This window comes from Rhopilema esculentum, chromosome 5 (assembly GCF_057945365.1).
Source record: "Rhopilema esculentum isolate cy_ngs chromosome 5, ASM5794536v1, whole genome shotgun sequence".
Classification (NCBI taxonomy): domain Eukaryota; kingdom Metazoa; phylum Cnidaria; class Scyphozoa; order Rhizostomeae; family Rhizostomatidae; genus Rhopilema; species Rhopilema esculentum.
This window is the reverse complement of record NC_142819.1, coordinates 1746369-1763279: the sequence shown is the minus strand read 5'-3', so window position 1 is coordinate 1763279 and position 16911 is coordinate 1746369. Positions and strand designations below refer to the sequence as shown.

Below are 16911 nucleotides of genomic sequence, written 5' to 3'. Positions count from 1 at the left end.
TCCCTTGAAGAAACTGTTAAGTGTTAGATATTCAAACGACTAATTATATCAGCAATAGAGAAAGTAATTATATCGGCAGTAATTATGTAAAGCAACAAATAAGAGACAGAACAATAACACCAAAAACAGAGTTATTCATCAAATGACTTGAATAAGTTCGAAAATATTTCTTTTTTAAAGGAATGTCACACATTGTCATATTTGTATGTTATGTGGCAAAGCCGCATCAGAAAACTTTCTTAGGGAATTTACTTCTTTGTTAAGATATCTATACAGTCGGTTGACAGATATACCCTAGCTCTCTTTAGGTCAAAAGCATATATACTTAAAACAATTACTTTTTAGGGAGGTTTTGAACCAGTTGATGTTGCAATACAACAACGACACTCAGAAATGACAGCCTTCTTGATGGAGCAAGGTTCAAAGGTAAGAAGTTATTCCTCTACACGCTCAAAAAGTTTCTTGTTCGATTAAACACAAATGGGGTAGGGAAAAACGCTGCAAGCAGTCGAAAGAGCATTGAGGATTAGATTCCGGAACCTAAAAAGATGGGAATACGTTAAAACTTTGGGACAAGTTTTACAAGAGGCATTTTGCAATTGTTTCTACCTCTTTTTACTTTTCTTGAAAGACTTTCTTTTTAAAGGCATCGAGTGATGATAAAAGAAAAGGTTGATCTTGGCGAACGCTGAGTCAAATGATTTTCATGCTGAATCACTATTGTTGGACCTGAGACTGGTCTCTTGAAGTTACCTCTTATTGATTTTAAGACGGCCAACTTTCAACGTTTGTAAAAAATGGGTGCAAAATTCATACGAAACCACAGTGAGCATACCTAAAGCAAATGACTCCTGCAGAAGATGGCTATTTATCATGGCTCAATGTTTTTAAGACGATTATTTAGAAGTGTGAAGTGTCTAAAATTGTTGAATTCATACGAAGAGCTATTGCTTGACCGAGCTAAGCAAAATTGTTGTCAAAGTTAAGAGTTTCAATTTATGAAAAGGTCCCTTTAATTTTCTTTTGCAAATGTTCAGCGAAATACCCTGTACTTTTTGTTGGGAGTGAGACCTATGTGCTATATACAATGGTTCAAGCGTATTGACACTGCACAGTGGTTCATTCGAACTACTTAGAATGAATAATTTCTTGAATTGCTTTTACGCCCGACTTAACAATTTCAGCAGCAAAATCGATAGCAATACGTTGTCTCCGTTCGTCTCCACAATAATGCAATTCTGCTATGCGAATGATTTTTGGCAGCCTAGGGAGCCGCGAAAGCACTTTGAGGAGATAACATCCCCACATCGGATCCAGTCCACCTGTAAATGTCTCAGCGCTTGATGGAATGCCATTAAGCGTATCGCAGTCAATGTTAACAATAACATCCACGTGACTATTCTCTTTCATGATTTCCTTGATTTCCGTGATAACACCATCGATAAAGTTTTTTGGGTCAAAGCGCATCTCCTCCATAGTGATTACAGACGTTAGACAGGTCTGGCTAAATCTTTGTGAATTACGAATGCACTGATCATTGTTATGTTCATAATCACAGCCGATGAGAAAGTCATACTTAATCAACCGCTCCAACTTCGCATGTGTTACGCCGTTACCACTGTGGGGATGTAGTTCTGTCGACGCTTTTTGTGGATCTGATCTGAGTGACAAGTCGCGCTCGTCCATATGTCTGTCAAGTCGTAACAATAAGACGTCGTTGTCTTGAGCCTTAACTGCTTTAGCGCATGCGTAAACCGCATTGTCTCCACCACTAAGAACAAACAGACATTCTAACGACGTGCGACTTATTTCTTTAACGAGGTTTGTAAGCCTCAAAGAATGCTCCGTTACAAGTGCGCTTAACTTTTTGCTCGCCTCAACTTCTCGTTTTTCTGCGGCCAGTAACAATGCCTTTTGTTGCAAGTCATCTGTATCGAGCATCCCAACGAAAACAATGCGTTCCCCATTTAGCCGTCCTTTGGCTATCCGACACTCGTTTCGAGAGTCGCAGTAGAGATTGCCAAATCCCTTGAGGTACGCTTTCCATGCTTGAGCCGCACCCTCTCTACCCCAGTTTCCGATGACGTCTCCATCGAAATTATCAAAAAGTATTCCTACAGATGAATGCCCAGAAGTAAGCTTGTTGATCCCTTCTACTAGTCTCTCTGGTGAGCAAACATTATCCAGGATTTTAGCAGCCTGTCCTACTTTCACACCGCCTGGCTGTGGATCTGTGAACTCGAGCATTAGATTTTGGAAAGCATCTTGCTCCTGTCCATGCAAATGACTGGCTTTTGCTGTTGGGACTGGAACCCAGTGAAAATTTCTAGCATGAGGGCAACTCGACATGTTTTCTCTAATGCTTGAAAACAATAGCCGCGTAATTTGGTCGCTGAAAACCTTTTGTTTCGCGGTTTTAATGGCAACTGACCAAGCCATCTAAAAGTAAATGCAATGAGAGGGATAGATAATTCAAAAATTTAATTCAAAATTTTACGACAACAGTCACTACTTCGCAGCAATTGAAAATATTTTCAACACTTTTTTCCCATCCTGATTATGTCTTTGCAAATCATGTACTGCTTACCAGTACTTTGACAAAGACTTAATTAATTTGAACAGAGAACTTTGTTAATTTGGCTTTAGAATCGTCATAATAATTATTTCAAGTTGGCTGACAAACAGTCGATAGCTATAAAACTTAAATATGCCAACACAACAAAGACTGATTGTGAACTACACTGATGCGATCCTGTTGATCATATGAACCGTATATTTTGAGAATCTTAACTTCCTATTCTGCAGGTACACGAAATTTCGGCTTAAATGAAGTTATCCTTAAAAGGGAAAAGCCGGCTAGGTCAGATATGAAAGCCTTCGTTTCATCTTCGATTTCTTCTGCATACCCATATAGAATTTATAACAATAATATGTTGGTATTAAAGAAAAGATAAAACACAGCCGGTAGATTTTTTGGTTTTAAATTAATTGAAATACCTTGTGACATTGTGTTTTGCATCTTGCATACAGACTCGTGACTATGGAATCTACCAGCAGTGTTTTGCCTAGGCCCTTTTATGACGTCTGTCTCTGTGTACTACTATCATGATTCTATCTGTTGCAGTTGCTTTGACTGACCGCTAATTCCCCGTATCCATACGGCCGTTGCTGTGCAACAGCCTTTGCTTGTTTCGTACTACTTTATTGTTACATTGTAACCTGCTTGTTCGCGCAAACTAGGATTTGTTCATTGCGACCAAGCGATTTCAACATTTGTTCGCAGCGCGTGATCAAGACCAAAGTTGAGGTTGGGACCTGTCATATAAGACCAGGTGCAGCTACTTTTTGACGAATGATTGCAGTGATGGACCGTTGAATTGTTCGTCACTAAAAAAATTTGATTTGAAATTTTAGAGGTTATGTAGGTGAGGAAAGGATTTATGGGAAAATAGGCATTCAAATAGATAGATCTGATACCGATAAAGTCGATTCCAGGTTACAGTCAACACTGGTTTCAGTCCCCGATCCGTGAAAACAGTGGCGCACCCAGGGCTGCAGCGGTGGGGGGTCTGGGGCGCAGCCCCCAGAAAATATGTTGGACCACGCCCTTCAGACACTCGCAAATGCGGGGGAACGCCCTTTTTGCAAAATTTAACCCCATTATTTGATTAATGTTAGCTACGGTAAATAGCAAAGTATTTCACAATTGTTATTGACACAAGCATACAGTAAACTACCCCCCCCCCCCCATGAGTTTTACATCGTTTTTGGACAAATCTCGAGGATCATATTTTAGAAAAGTAGGGGGGTCCGGACCCCCCTATTCCCCCCCTTGGGTACGCCACTGCGTGAAAACTTATCCCCGAAATTGCTCATCAGCTTACAAAAATATACCAATTCAATCTACGGTCTCGTTTTGAAATCAATCAAGACTTCATTGTAAGTTTTGTTAAGCGCAGATTAGGACTTTCCGCAATTCTTTAGTCCCTATTCGACTTTTCAAATTATTTTTGCTTATATTGTAGATTTTTGACGATATAAAGTTGGATATTTATAAAGGATATGACAGCAAAAATCGTTACCCTCAGTCGCTAATCACGCTCAAATCCCTTGGAACGTTTTATAATTGCCCTTATAAAATCAATGTCACGAGCGCCTGAAACTTGCGTCTACACTAAGATTCTGGTCCTTAATCTGAATCGGAAGTCGAAGATTTCATGCAAAGAAAACTGAGGTATTTTGCACAACATTAAAGTTATAAATATTCTAAAAAATCTTGCGTGGAAAGAATAATTGAAAAGTCTACATAGTTTCAAAAAAGCTCTTACTAAGAGCAGAGAAGTTTCCATCAAATTTTCTGCCGAGGCACTACAGCTCCAAATTTTTAATAAATACTAGATTCTTTCCAAAAATATCTGTAATCTTTCTGAAAATTAGTAAAGGTATTTGTTTTGTGTTTATGCCTATGAAGAAGGTAACTGTTCATTGCTTGTTTTGGAATCTTGTTAGTTCTTGGCCTTAATGCCTCTGGGGTTTGCCCTGGCTTCCTATCTTGTTGTTACACTACTGTACTGACTGCTGCGAAAACATGCATCTTTAGCAACAATGGGGCCCTACCTTTTATATGCCACCTGCTTGACATATGTCATGCCTCTAAGTGAAATATGCTTCATAAACAACTAGGCCAATAGTTTATACAATCCTCATTTTCTATAGGATTCTTGTTGGATTGATATTCTCTTGGGCTTTTTATTTATATATAAATGCTACCTACTTATTCAATGTTTGAGTTTTTATCTTACTAAGAAAGTTCAAAATCTCTACAGTGATTTTAATGCTGCTGTGTTTTCTTGTATTTGTATGCAGTTATACTTTAAAAGTACTGGGGGGGGGGGGTATGTCCAATATTGGACAGGATCAATTTTGTATTTTATCTTAATTCAATTAGAAAATTTTCGGAGAGGAGAAATATTTAGGCAACATACTTTTCCTGATGTAATCCTATGATTTATGTAACCGAAAGTTCATAGTCGAAAGTTACATGATAGGCATTCCTATCATGTAAAATCTGTGTTCCTTTTTGGTAAAAGGCGTTTTGTGGCAGTATAAAGGGTGTGACCTAAACACTTGTTATTTGTTTCCCTCCCTTAAGCCCCCCTCCAGCCCCCTCAGAAATCAGTGGCTAGCACTGCCACTGCCTGGACCAAGGGCATCAAGAAAAAGAAAAAATGTATCCCACCAAAGTATGGTAATTCATAATTGTTTCAATCACATTGTAAAGGGTGGAAGTCAAGAACTGTGTCACTGATAAAGAGGACCTTCAGATTTTTACAAAACAAAAGGACTTTTAGAAACAGAGGGTGTTTTCAAGAGACACTTGATTTTTTCAACTTGATTTTCGAAAGTTAGCATAATCTCATTTGTGTTGTGAGACTTTTAACTATTTATGAACTTATTTGTCTACCTTACTCATATAATCACAAATAATCAAAACAAACAATTATTATCTTGAAAGTAATCGTGAAAATATCTACTGTAAAAATCATTCTATTTTATAAAAATATATCTATTTAACAAACAAGCCCAGAATTATATAGAAAAGAGCTATAGAGGTCATTCTTTGTTTACACCAAATGGTATATTTATTTAATAACATTTTTTATCATTTCTGGTATCTCAGTTTCAAGAGAATCAAGGTTTCTTTGCTTTGGTTTATAATATATCCTTGATTCAATAATTGCAAACTTTCTTTACGCAATGAGTCAAGATCTTGAAGATGTCTGGGTGGAAACCAAGTAACACTCATGCTACAGGTTCAATTAGCCTTTCTCTTTCCGGGTCTTTCCTTCTCTTGCCACGCACCTTTATTACAATCAGTGTTATAATCAAAACAACCACTATTCCTATAACTATACCGATTATGGCCCAAAATCCCTTTGAGGGTTTTCCATTTTCAGGGTTCATTGTAAACGTCACATTGCACCCACCAGGGCAGCAACAACTGCTCTCAAGTGACATGAAGTAAGTAGGCTGTTGATGATTATCAATTCCAAGAAAACCAAAACGTGACTCATTGGCAGCCACGCTCAAATTACAAACCAACGACACGAAAGCTGAGAATTTTGCTGATGTAAACTTCAGTCCCAAGTTAGACACAACATAGTTGCTTTTGCTTTGTGTAGAAAATTGGAAACTGCTTTGTGTACCAAGACTATCACATACATGAGCAGATTCTGTCGTATAACGGGCAGCTGCCACTTGTTTACAAGCTCGATCCCCAGCATGTATGTGACTATCATTTAAGAAAATATTAAAAGGAAAACAAGGATGGTAAGCATATTCCCATTTGTCTGTTCCTTCAACCACAAATCTTGGGACCTTGCAGCCCCCTGGTACAGCTGTACAGTTAGTGTTTTTCAATATCCCATTTAAATTAATAACTTCATTTGTCCGCGTAACAGTGCATGCACAACTTCTATATTTCTCGTTGCCCGCTGGAAGACATGTATCGTTCGAATAAATCACATCTTTTCTTGTGTAAGGAGGAAAGTGGCCTAAAACGGCCGTGGCTTTTACTTTTTTGTCAAATCCATCTTCCAAAGCAAAGGTTGCTAGCAAACCTCCCCGTGCTGAGACTAGTAGCAAACTAATGAAATAAAAATACATTGTAATTGCATTTCTGTCTTACCCTTGGCAGTTGGAGTGACAAACTTCCGAGTTCTCTGAGATGCGATATGACTTTGTTATGGTCACATGGCTACGACCCTATCATATGACACCGCTATGTCTGTGTTGTGACACGAGCTCCTTCGCAGGTCGCCTAAGTTAGTCACTTGTCATTACCGATCTGGAAAAGTGCTTAATGTACGCAAATCTGAGTAAAATTGACAGAAAAGAGTAATTTGAATAGCAAGATTGACAACAAAATGTTTAAATTAACAATTAAAAAAATCAACTAAATGTCAGCTTAATGGGGGCTTGGAGCTCGAACTCCTGAAAAGATTTTCTCTAGTAGGCTCAGCTATCCCAGGTCGCATCTAAAAAGTTAAAAAAAGTACATTTTGACATCTAAAAAACAACAATTTGATTAAATAACTTTTAACAAATGGTCCCAGCATGCCAAAGCGTCCCAACACCAATAATAAAAACAATTGTATTGCCCCACCACTGGTGGGGCTCTTAGGCCAAGTATCCATTGTTTTTTTAAAAATTTGTTTACAGGAAAGGAACCTGTGTAGGTTTGCCCAACATGTAGAGCCATCGAGAGGTTCCGGAGGCTCTGGGGCAAAGCGGAAGACGAGGCCCCCTTTTTGGGACCATGCCCTTTGGATTAGCTTATAATGCTTTTTAGAACATTTCTTGTAGCCAATTTCTTGCAATCACATTAAACGTTTTACTATTTTTAGGCATATTTTTGCTACGTTTTTTTAATTCAATTCTAAAATTGAATCCATTACTTTAAGAGGCCCTCCTTGACCTCGAGGTCCTTGGGCAAAACATCAAATAGATGTAAGAAGGGATAACTGGATTTCTTACACAAGTGTGAACGATATTCCTTTAGCGCATTCCCATGTTTCGATTTTCACACATGTTTGTGCCCTAAATGAAAGGCCTGGTTTGGCTGGTACTGGGTTTTTGGGGATGGGAAGACCTCTGGGTGGGTAGTGATGTATCTTGATATTACTTTAAATATTTCAAATATGCTTCAAAATTTGTTGAAGACCTCAAGACACATCTACAGACTTATCCCCACCACTACCCCCCCCCCCCCAAAATCTCTCCGAATAGCTCTTCTAGAGCCCTCTCACTTCGCTTGGTTTATCCTACATTATGACAAGATATAAAACATTACGAAACAATACAATAACATGCAATGCAGCAAACACAATTTAGCACAATAGAAAGAAATTTTCTTTTAACTGTATATTGGAACAGTCATTGAAATGCAGATTAAAACAAATTCGAACTGTCCTTGGGATTTCATGATCATGATATGGCAAAATTGTTGTCTATCTACCCCGATATTACTGGACGAATATGTCCCATTTTCTATTATGGAGCATATAGATGGAGTGATGAAGACAAATCACTTTTGCTTGAGAGAATGATCGACGCATTAATACGGCTGAAATAACAATGAGTGATTTTCTTATTCCTAGAGAGGATTCAAAGCCTTGCATGTCATAGCAAGGAAGGATGCGTGCAACGCCGCGGCTTTGCTTCTAACAAATGGATATGATCCAAACATCACAGCCCCTGTAAGTATGAAATTACTTCTGTCTGTTTTTCCGAATAATGGGGGTTTCCGAATAATGGGGATACCTATTTCCCCTAATTAACTTAAATCTTTTGTATTTGTTTGCTATCTCTAGATCATTTTTTGTTTATTCTATGCCTTAAAAAATGTTTCTCAAAGTATGTTAGTTTTTCGATAATTTCCAGCACGGGCTTTTATATTATCTCTGAAATTATGCATTTTTACGATAATTATGATAATCATGATGAATTAAATTTGTTATGATGAGTCGTCATTGCTCGATGAGTGTTGCTAAAAGCCTGACTGCATTATTTGTTCATTAACTCTCTGGTTCTTAAGAACTTATTTTGACTTCCCCTTTACTTTCAGAATGGTTATACTCCTCTTCACCTCGCTGCCAAATATGGCAGCATAAACACGGCATTGCTGCTGATTGAGTCATCGGCAAATGTCGATGCAGCTGCTAAGGTAGCCACCTTTTTGCATTTATTCTAAATTCTTTCAACAACATCGTCTCCGCACTGGAGATTTTATTTGCTTGGACAATGGCCAACAACCTCGTTTTTATGTGCAGCACCAGAATGCTTATGAATAAGAGTGCTTATGAATAGGAAAGCCAAAATAATATGTTTGGTTCGAGCTGCAAGTAAAGTTTCTTGTTAAATGATTTCAGGAATCAAAATTTTGAGAATGGAAGAAAAATCGGAATTTTCATTCTGATAATGACAAAACAAGACGTTGATAAATCACGCAATTCTTCCTCCAACGAAAGTTTTCGATTTACATTTAGATGTAGATTTCTGCTTTCCTTTTGGTCATTTTTCGAAGTTTAAACTCCTCGGTCTATTGGACTAAAATGTTTCATTAGTATGATCCTAGAGGTATTGTTACAATTTCAGAATGTTATTTTTTATAATAATAACTTGATTCCTCGATAATCTTTGTTTTCCTTTTGACATTAGACACGTAAGCACACAGGTGTTTGAAGCGACCTTAGTGTTTCACATGCTTTACTTTGTTCTAGCACAATATCACACCGTTGCACGTAGCCTCGAAACACGGCCAAGCAGAGGTTGTGTCGTTGCTGATCGAGGCTGGAACAAAACTTGATGTGTTGACTAAGGTATTTTTTAATTGATTTTCTGATTATCAGGCTCTTGCTGTTAATAGTTATGCACACAAAAGAAACAGAATGACTAGCGATACCCATCGGTAGGGGAACATTATGAAATAATCTTTCCAGCGAGCAATGTTGGTCGGGCTTTTGGATGAAACAATGTCTTGATTTTTCGTTTAGTGAAAATAAAAGCAATGAATGAATGAATTTGCTATTCCTGCTTTGTTAATGGGCTTCTGAAAAAACAAGCAGTTTCTGTTTCAGAGAGATCTGATTTTGAAGACGGGGCTAACATGTAACAAATTTTTAGTTTATTTTTAAACAGGGTAGTTAAAGAGTAGAACAAAAGAGCCATATTTAAATTTCTTCCTTAACTACTAGCAAAAATACCTTCATCAGGGAATCTTAGATGTTTTCCACATGATTTTTTTTGCTTAGCATATTTGGCTAGATATTCAAAAATGTCTCCAGAAGAGACAGAAATGAATTCACTTAGAATTTCAGTAGTAGGATGTGTTTCTTGAATGACTGCATAAATTAAGATTTCGTCTTGTCCTTGCTATTTTATTGCATGTGTAAAAATTTAATTTAAAAACCTTAAATGTGGGAAAATTGAGCAAGTAACATGACTATTTTATAGCCTCTTGTAAAAGTGAACTAAGAAACTTCTCCTTCTGCCAATTTTTTCACTCATGTGTCAACCTTCCCTCCTCTCTCCAATTCAGTATTCTCGTTCCAAAGTGTTTCCTAACGCTTAGCGCTTTCTTTAAATGCAGGATGGCCTAACTCCACTCCATTGTGCTGCAAGGGATGGTCACGAACATTGTGTTGAATTGCTTCTTGTCCACAACGCTTGTTTAAATGCAAAAACCAAGGTTTGGGCCTTATCGATATCTTTCATTAATACAGCATTAGATATTTCTTCCTAAATTTGTTATCTCCCAGTGATTGTACTTAGATATGAAGTGATTTATCATTTTAATCTAAAATGAGATACAACATGGGGACTACAAAAATGTATGGCTGCAATTAGCTGGTTCCCAGAGTAATCATCATCAGAGGGAAAGAAGGAGAAGAGGCTGAGGTCGCAGGGTGTTATTTATTTATAGATCCCATGTGACCATAGAGGTTCGAAGAAAATTTCCTGCGATAGAGTAGTTTGGAATTTGTGATATTGAAATTTCCCATGTATGCAAAGAAGATTGTGTTGTTAAGACAAGAAAAAGATACATAGGTACAAAACAGAATTTAAGATGTTATTAGCAAACAGAATTTAAGATGTTTTTAGGCAATTATTTGCTGGTGAATTCTTTGTGATGGCCTATACGATTTCTTGTAAGAGCAAATATAATTTTCTTGTAATTCCCTATGACCAATGGTCGTACGGTCACGGGGAAAATATGGCCCTGGCAGGGAGATCCAAATTCGAAGCTTAGTAACGACAAATTGGAACTGTTGGGATAGTAAAAAAGGTCAAAACACAGCAAGCTAACAGGACACTTAACGATCCTGTTCTGTTATTGGGTGCAACTAGATCAGCATTTGTAATCTAAATATGATTGAAACATGTCCTTTCGCTTTTCTTTTGTTAGCTTTATCGCAGTTTGTTTTTATTTTTAAGTCCATTTCATCAGAGATCGATTTGGGAATGTTATCATCTTTAGTATAACTTACATGTATTTTCTTCTTCTTTCTTAAATAAATGTGATATTTCTTTCCGTTATCCATATTTTTATACGAGGGGCAAATCGCTGCTTAGAATCACGTACGCTCTCGAGTAAATCACATTTCAATCACTAAATAATCACATTGATAAAAAAATCAAATTAATCACAGAATATAACATTAATCATAAAAATTACTTAAAAATAAATATTAGAATCTTTTTCCACGTCCATCCGCATATGTTACTGAAAAATGCAATTTCTCTTTCACACTTTTTCAAACATTGCATGAACAGATTCGAAAATCTGGAAACACGCTCGCGAACATTAACATAACAACAAAAAGTTTTCTAGGTACCTTGCGATGTAGCGAAAATTATGACCTCATTATGATGCCGGGGTCACTGAAACAACCATTACTGTTTTTGTTGCCCAAATGCTACTGAAGTTGATCTGACCGAAAACCACGCCTGATAGCAGTCATTTCTCACTCATTTCTCGTTAGTTGCTGCACAGGCGGATCCAAAGCTCCGGCAGTTCCAGTTACAACTGTTACAATTATGGGAAATGATTTATGTCATATTCTTGTATTTTTTCCAAATAAGGTTTGGTAATCGAGTTCCATATTTTTGGAACTTGTAATTTCTTCTATCGGTTAAAGTTTCAGGAATGACAGTTTCCTTTTCCAATAGCGCTATTACTTGCGATGGGCAGAGAACAGAGTACATGCAGTTACCTGAATGTCTTTTACAAGGTGTTCAACAACTGTTCACTGTTTTTCATTCCAAACTATTTGCATCCATGTTGCTAATGCTACAGTTCAGGAAAGATGGCTTTCTTGGTGTATATTCAAATTCTTATGACGAAAGTAAACGGCCCACACAACAGAGCACATGCATTTGCCTTAATGTCTTTTACAAGGTGTTCAACAACTGTTCACTGTTTTTCATCCAAGGCCATTTCCATCCATTTTGCTAATGCTACAGTTCAGGAAAGATAGCTTTCTTGATGTATATTCAAATTCTTATGACGAAAGTAAACGGCCCACACAACAGAGCACATGCATTTGCCTTAATGTCTTTTACAAGGTGTTCAACAACTGTTCACTGTTTTTCATCCAAGGCCATTTCCATCCATGTTGCTAGTGCTACAGTTCAGGAAAGATAGCTTTCTTGATGTATATTCAAATTCTTATGACGAAAGTAGACGGCCCACGCAACAGAGCACATGCATTTGCCTTAACGTCTTTTACAAGGCGTTGAACAACTGTTCACTGTTTTTCATTACAGACTATTGGGCATCTATGTTGCTAATGCTAGTTCAGGAAAGATAGCTTTCTTGATGTATATTCAAATTCTTATGACGAAAGTAAACAGCCCACAGAACAGAGCACATGAATTTGCCTTAACGTCTTTTACAAGGCGTTGAACAACTGTTCACTGTTTTTCATTACAGACTATTGGGCATCTATGTTGCTAATGCTACAGTTCAGGAAAGATAGCTTTCTTGATGTATATTCAAATTCTTATGACGAAAGTAGATTGCCAACACAACAGAAAACGTGCATTTGCCTTAATGTCTTTCATAAGATGTTCAACAACTGTTCACTGTTTTTCATCCAAGGCCATTTCCATCCATTTTGCTAATGCTACAGTTCAGGAAAGATAGCTTTCTTGATGTATATTCAAATTCTTATGACGAAAGTAGATTGCCAACACAACAGAAAACGTGCATTTGCCTTAATGTCTTTCATAAGATGTTCAACAACTGTTCACTGTTTTTCATCCAAGGCCATTTCCATCCATTTTGCTAATGCTACAGTTCAGGAAAGATAGCTTTCTTGATGTATATTCAAATTCTTATGACGAAAGTAGATTGCCAACACAACAGAAAACGTGCATTTGCCTTAATGTCTTTCATAAGATGTTCAACAACTGTTCACCGTTTTTCATCCAAGGCCATTTCCATCCATTTTGCTAATGCTACAGTTCAGGAAAGATAGCTTTCTTGATGTATATTCAAATTCTTATGACGAAAGTAGACGGCCCACAGAACAGAGCACATGAATTTGCCTTAACGTCTTTTACAAGGCGTTGAACAACTGTTCACTGTTTTTCATTCAAGACTATTTGCATTCATTTTGCTAATGCTACAGTTCAGGAAAGATAGCTTTCTTGATGTATTTTCAAATTCTTATGACGAAAGTAGACGGCCCACGCAACAGAGCACATGCATTTGCCTTAACGTCTTTTACAAGGCGTTGAACAACTGTTCACTGTTTTTTCATTACAGACTATTGGGCATCTATGTTGCTAATGCTAGTTCAGGAAAGATAGCTTTCTTGATGTATATTCAAATTCTTATGACGAAAGTAGATTGCCAACACAACAGAAAACGTGCATTTGCCTTAATGTCTTTCATAAGATGTTCAACAACTGTTCACTGTTTTTCACTTCAGGCTATTGTCACCCCTACATCCATGAAGAAGAAAACCTATAACATTGATTTAATATTTTGCTTATGCTGCTGTTCAGAAAAGATAACTCTGTTTATAGTTGTCAATGTTATTAAACTTTTGCACCTTTTTTCTTTTGCATATCTTTCCGGATCCGCCCCTGTGCTGAACTTCTTATTTTTCTTTTTCAATTTCAACAAGTATGTTTCAAAATCATTGCTAAACTGGCACGATAGGTTGGCATTTAATTTATGAAGTATTTTTGTTTAATTCAGCTTATGAATTAGTTTCCCGTCATGCGTTCAATCGACGTTTTTTGCGCATGAAATTTTTGAGAGCACTTTTGAATCTATGATTCAATTTCTAAATAATCACAAATTAATCATAAATTGATCAAAAATTAATCATTTTAATCAATAAAGATCAAATTAATCACACACAAAATTGATTTAATCACAAATTAATCACTAGTGATTATTAATCTCGTACGCCAATTTCAAGAGTGATTTGCCCCTCGTTTTTATAGTTAAATTTTTTGGGTACTATCGTTGTTTCGCTAGTAAATGACCAGATATGTAATTTTTTTCTCTGTGAAGTGCCCAGTAGTATTCCTTTCGTTTGCGGGGGGTATTTTTGTATGATTCATCATTTGTTAATGGGTTGAACCAACATAAATTTTAAGTAGTTAACTATGACTAGAGAATTTAAGCAGCGATTTTCCTTTGGTTCCAGAGAGGCAACCCAAATGGTACATGAAATGCTATAACTCTAAGCGATTCGTATGTCCCTATCCGCGTGATCCCGTTTTTTACGTCTAAAAATATCACTTGAATATTGCAGCATGGCCTTACTGCTCTTCACATGGCGGCCCAAGGTAACCACGTCAACTGTGCAAATCTTCTTCTCGGCCACGGATGCCACATTGACTCACCAACCACGGTTAGTTCAACTTAGGAATGCACATCTTTTTTTATTGTTTTCATTATAAATCCCGTCTCTAGCTATTGTGTACGACACTCCTCAGAGTGTTAGAAGTTGGACAAAAACCAACCTTGGGAAGGTTAAGTGGAGACCGATTGGTGAGAAAGTTTTGGACCTAAGTGGGGAATGATTGTGAGCCAATTAAATGCTAAATTGTTCCTCTCTAGTTATTTTTATATACATTTAGATACAATTTTTTGTTCAAGTTTTTGTCTTTACACAATTTTTTTACTTGGAGAAGCGTCAGATAAAACTTCCTGTATAATTTATGATTTTGCCGGTTGTTGGTGGATTTTGAAACTATCAAATATAAAAGACTTCTTAAGTATCAACTATCAAATATCAAGTTTCGAGATTAAGTATCAAGATATTTTATTTACATATATAAACTTTATCTCGGAGTGCTAGAGTTCTTGTATCTTCTTTAGAAAAATGGGTTTCTTTTCATGACCATGTTACAGCGTTTGCACTTTTTTCATCTGAGAGGCTCCATTTATATTCGGTGTCTAAAGTACTTAAAACACGTGCAAATTGAATATTTAATGCATAACGAGCATTTTAAGCTTTCTTTCAAGCCTGTCTTTGCAAGTTTCAAAACCGCTTCTTTTAATCCTTGACTCGTCGTCAATTGATATGATGTCTTAATAAGATGCGTGACTTTTTTCGTAAGGAGGGTGTTAGCCCGCTTCATGTGGCAGCGCATTATGGGAATTCGAATATTACCCAGCTGCTTCTTGATCGAGGGGCAGATGTGGACAGGAAAGCAAGGGTAAGGCTATTAAAATCCATGATTCTCGAGAATCAGGCATTTTTCTGTCTCTTCGTTGAGTTAATCAGTCGAATTAAGTCAATATGTTGAGGCATGTGTTAACGCAACATGCGAAGCTATTTTCAAAAAGAACATATCTTTCATAGAGGACATCACTAGAAACATGATATATTAATACCTTTTTAAAAAAACATTCGCCCTTGACCGAATTCTCATTTTATGTTTTTTATGCAATTTAATGCATTTTGTAGAACTTTTGAAACAACGTGATAAAATTTAGAAAACGTCATTAAGGATTTTTTTGTGGATTTTTAGATATACTCATTTCGGCTGACAGTTAACCTTTGATAAAAAATTCGTTCAAAACATGTGTAATTTAAAGATTCAAATGTTATTCTCACCATCGAATACCTATGTACAGAGGTCGAATGCTTTTTTATAATTGCTGTATGCATTGCCTTTCCAAACAGAATGGCTATACGGCACTTCACGTTGCATGTAAGAAGAACCGGGACGACATCGTGCAGTTACTCATTCGCTATGGCGCAAACGTTCATCTAAAAAATATGGTAAGAGAATGAATACCTCTCCTTAACGAAAGCACCTTTGTAGTTTATTGTTGCATCTATCTTAGCAAGCAGGACGTGGAGTCAGTAGTGACTTCTAATCTTCTGAACATTGCTCTTTTTTATCGATGTCCTTTTTTACTTTTGAACACACCACTTTACCTTATGAACTTTGCCTAGCAATTTTCAAAACTTCATTTTATGAACCTAACAACAAAACTGAAGATCTAGTATATGTTTCTGAAGATGAAGCACATTACTGTTTTGAAACATTGATTGTAAATCATGGCCTAGTCTAGAATAAAGTGATTCCTTGATAATGTGCCTCTAAATTAGCTGATAGACATATCTTACCAGGAATATCTTTTATTCTTTGGATCAGTCATCTTCCATTTGGTGGGGAAAGTCTGAAGTATGGAAAACATGAAAATTTTTATGGTAGAAACCAAAATTCTTCGATTTTTTGTTAAGCTACGGTTCCCTGCCACCACATCAAGTTTTGCTGAGAGTTCCAAGGCTAGAAATCATATATGTTTTGGCAATATCACTACAGTGCCTTAACAATATTTTGTCTCATCGTACGCTTGTATTTCCCAGCATGGACAGACAGCTCTCCATCTGGCTGCTTACTTTGGTATGGTGAATATTGTATTGATTCTGATTCAGAACGGAACTCTTATTGAAGAAAGAACCATAGTAAGTGACATTGAGAAAGTTGCTTTTTAAAGACCAATTTTTCCACTGCCTAATCCTGATAATTCATAGTAATAATTTATTGAGTCTTTTCTTGTATTTGTTTGTTGGATTTTACAGAAAACAGATACACAAAATATCACATGAACAATGTAGTAAATAAAGTTGATACGAGAAACCTTGCTAATACAAGCGGTCATAAACTTGCTAATGCAGGAATTGTAACAAAGCTAATTAAAAACACTCCCGCAAAACACCATGCTGATTTGCATTGTGACGAGCCAAGCCAGTTTGAGATTCAAGTGACATCGAAATCAATGCTATCTGCGTTTTTAGCAACATTAAGATACATTGCTTTATAAGTTTGCATTTCGTTCTGCCTCCCATTGATATTTAATTGGCTAATGGT

General features: G+C 36.8%; 3 protein-coding genes across 6 annotated transcripts in view; 1 reads left to right on the top strand and 2 right to left on the bottom strand.

Moving 5' to 3' along the window:
* Positions 1-16911, top strand: part of LOC135689348 (uncharacterized) — a 61357-nt gene that overhangs the window by 20622 nt on the left and 23824 nt on the right. For all 3 annotated transcript variants that reach the window (XM_065206525.2, XM_065206524.2, XM_065206529.2), the window contains 9 exons: positions 346-426; positions 8160-8258; positions 8627-8725; positions 9282-9380; positions 10151-10249; positions 14334-14432; positions 15145-15243; positions 15714-15812; positions 16407-16505. In XM_065206525.2, the coding sequence (XP_065062597.2) occupies positions 346-426; positions 8160-8258; positions 8627-8725; positions 9282-9380; positions 10151-10249; positions 14334-14432; positions 15145-15243; positions 15714-15812; positions 16407-16505 (873 nt within the window). The remainder of the gene's footprint in view (positions 1-345; positions 427-8159; positions 8259-8626; positions 8726-9281; positions 9381-10150; positions 10250-14333; positions 14433-15144; positions 15244-15713; positions 15813-16406; positions 16506-16911) is intronic.
* LOC135689349 (uncharacterized) lies at positions 135-6760 on the bottom strand. 2 transcript variants are annotated; one of them, XM_065206532.2, is made up of 2 exons: positions 6689-6760; positions 135-2439 (listed from the first exon to the last, which is right to left on the bottom strand). In XM_065206532.2, exon 2 carries the CDS (start codon positions 2437-2439, stop codon positions 1129-1131), a length of 1311 nt encoding a protein of 436 aa, XP_065062604.2. In that variant the 5' UTR covers positions 6689-6760; the 3' UTR covers positions 135-1128. The 2 variants fall into 2 exon arrangements, with proteins under 2 accessions (XP_065062604.2, XP_088964670.1); XM_089108544.1 differs by lacking the exon at positions 6689-6760 and adding an exon at positions 2998-3387.
* Positions 4238-6696, bottom strand: LOC135689350 (uncharacterized). The gene has a single exon (XM_065206534.2). It carries the CDS (start codon positions 6664-6666, stop codon positions 5803-5805), a length of 864 nt encoding a protein of 287 aa, XP_065062606.1. The 5' UTR covers positions 6667-6696; the 3' UTR covers positions 4238-5802.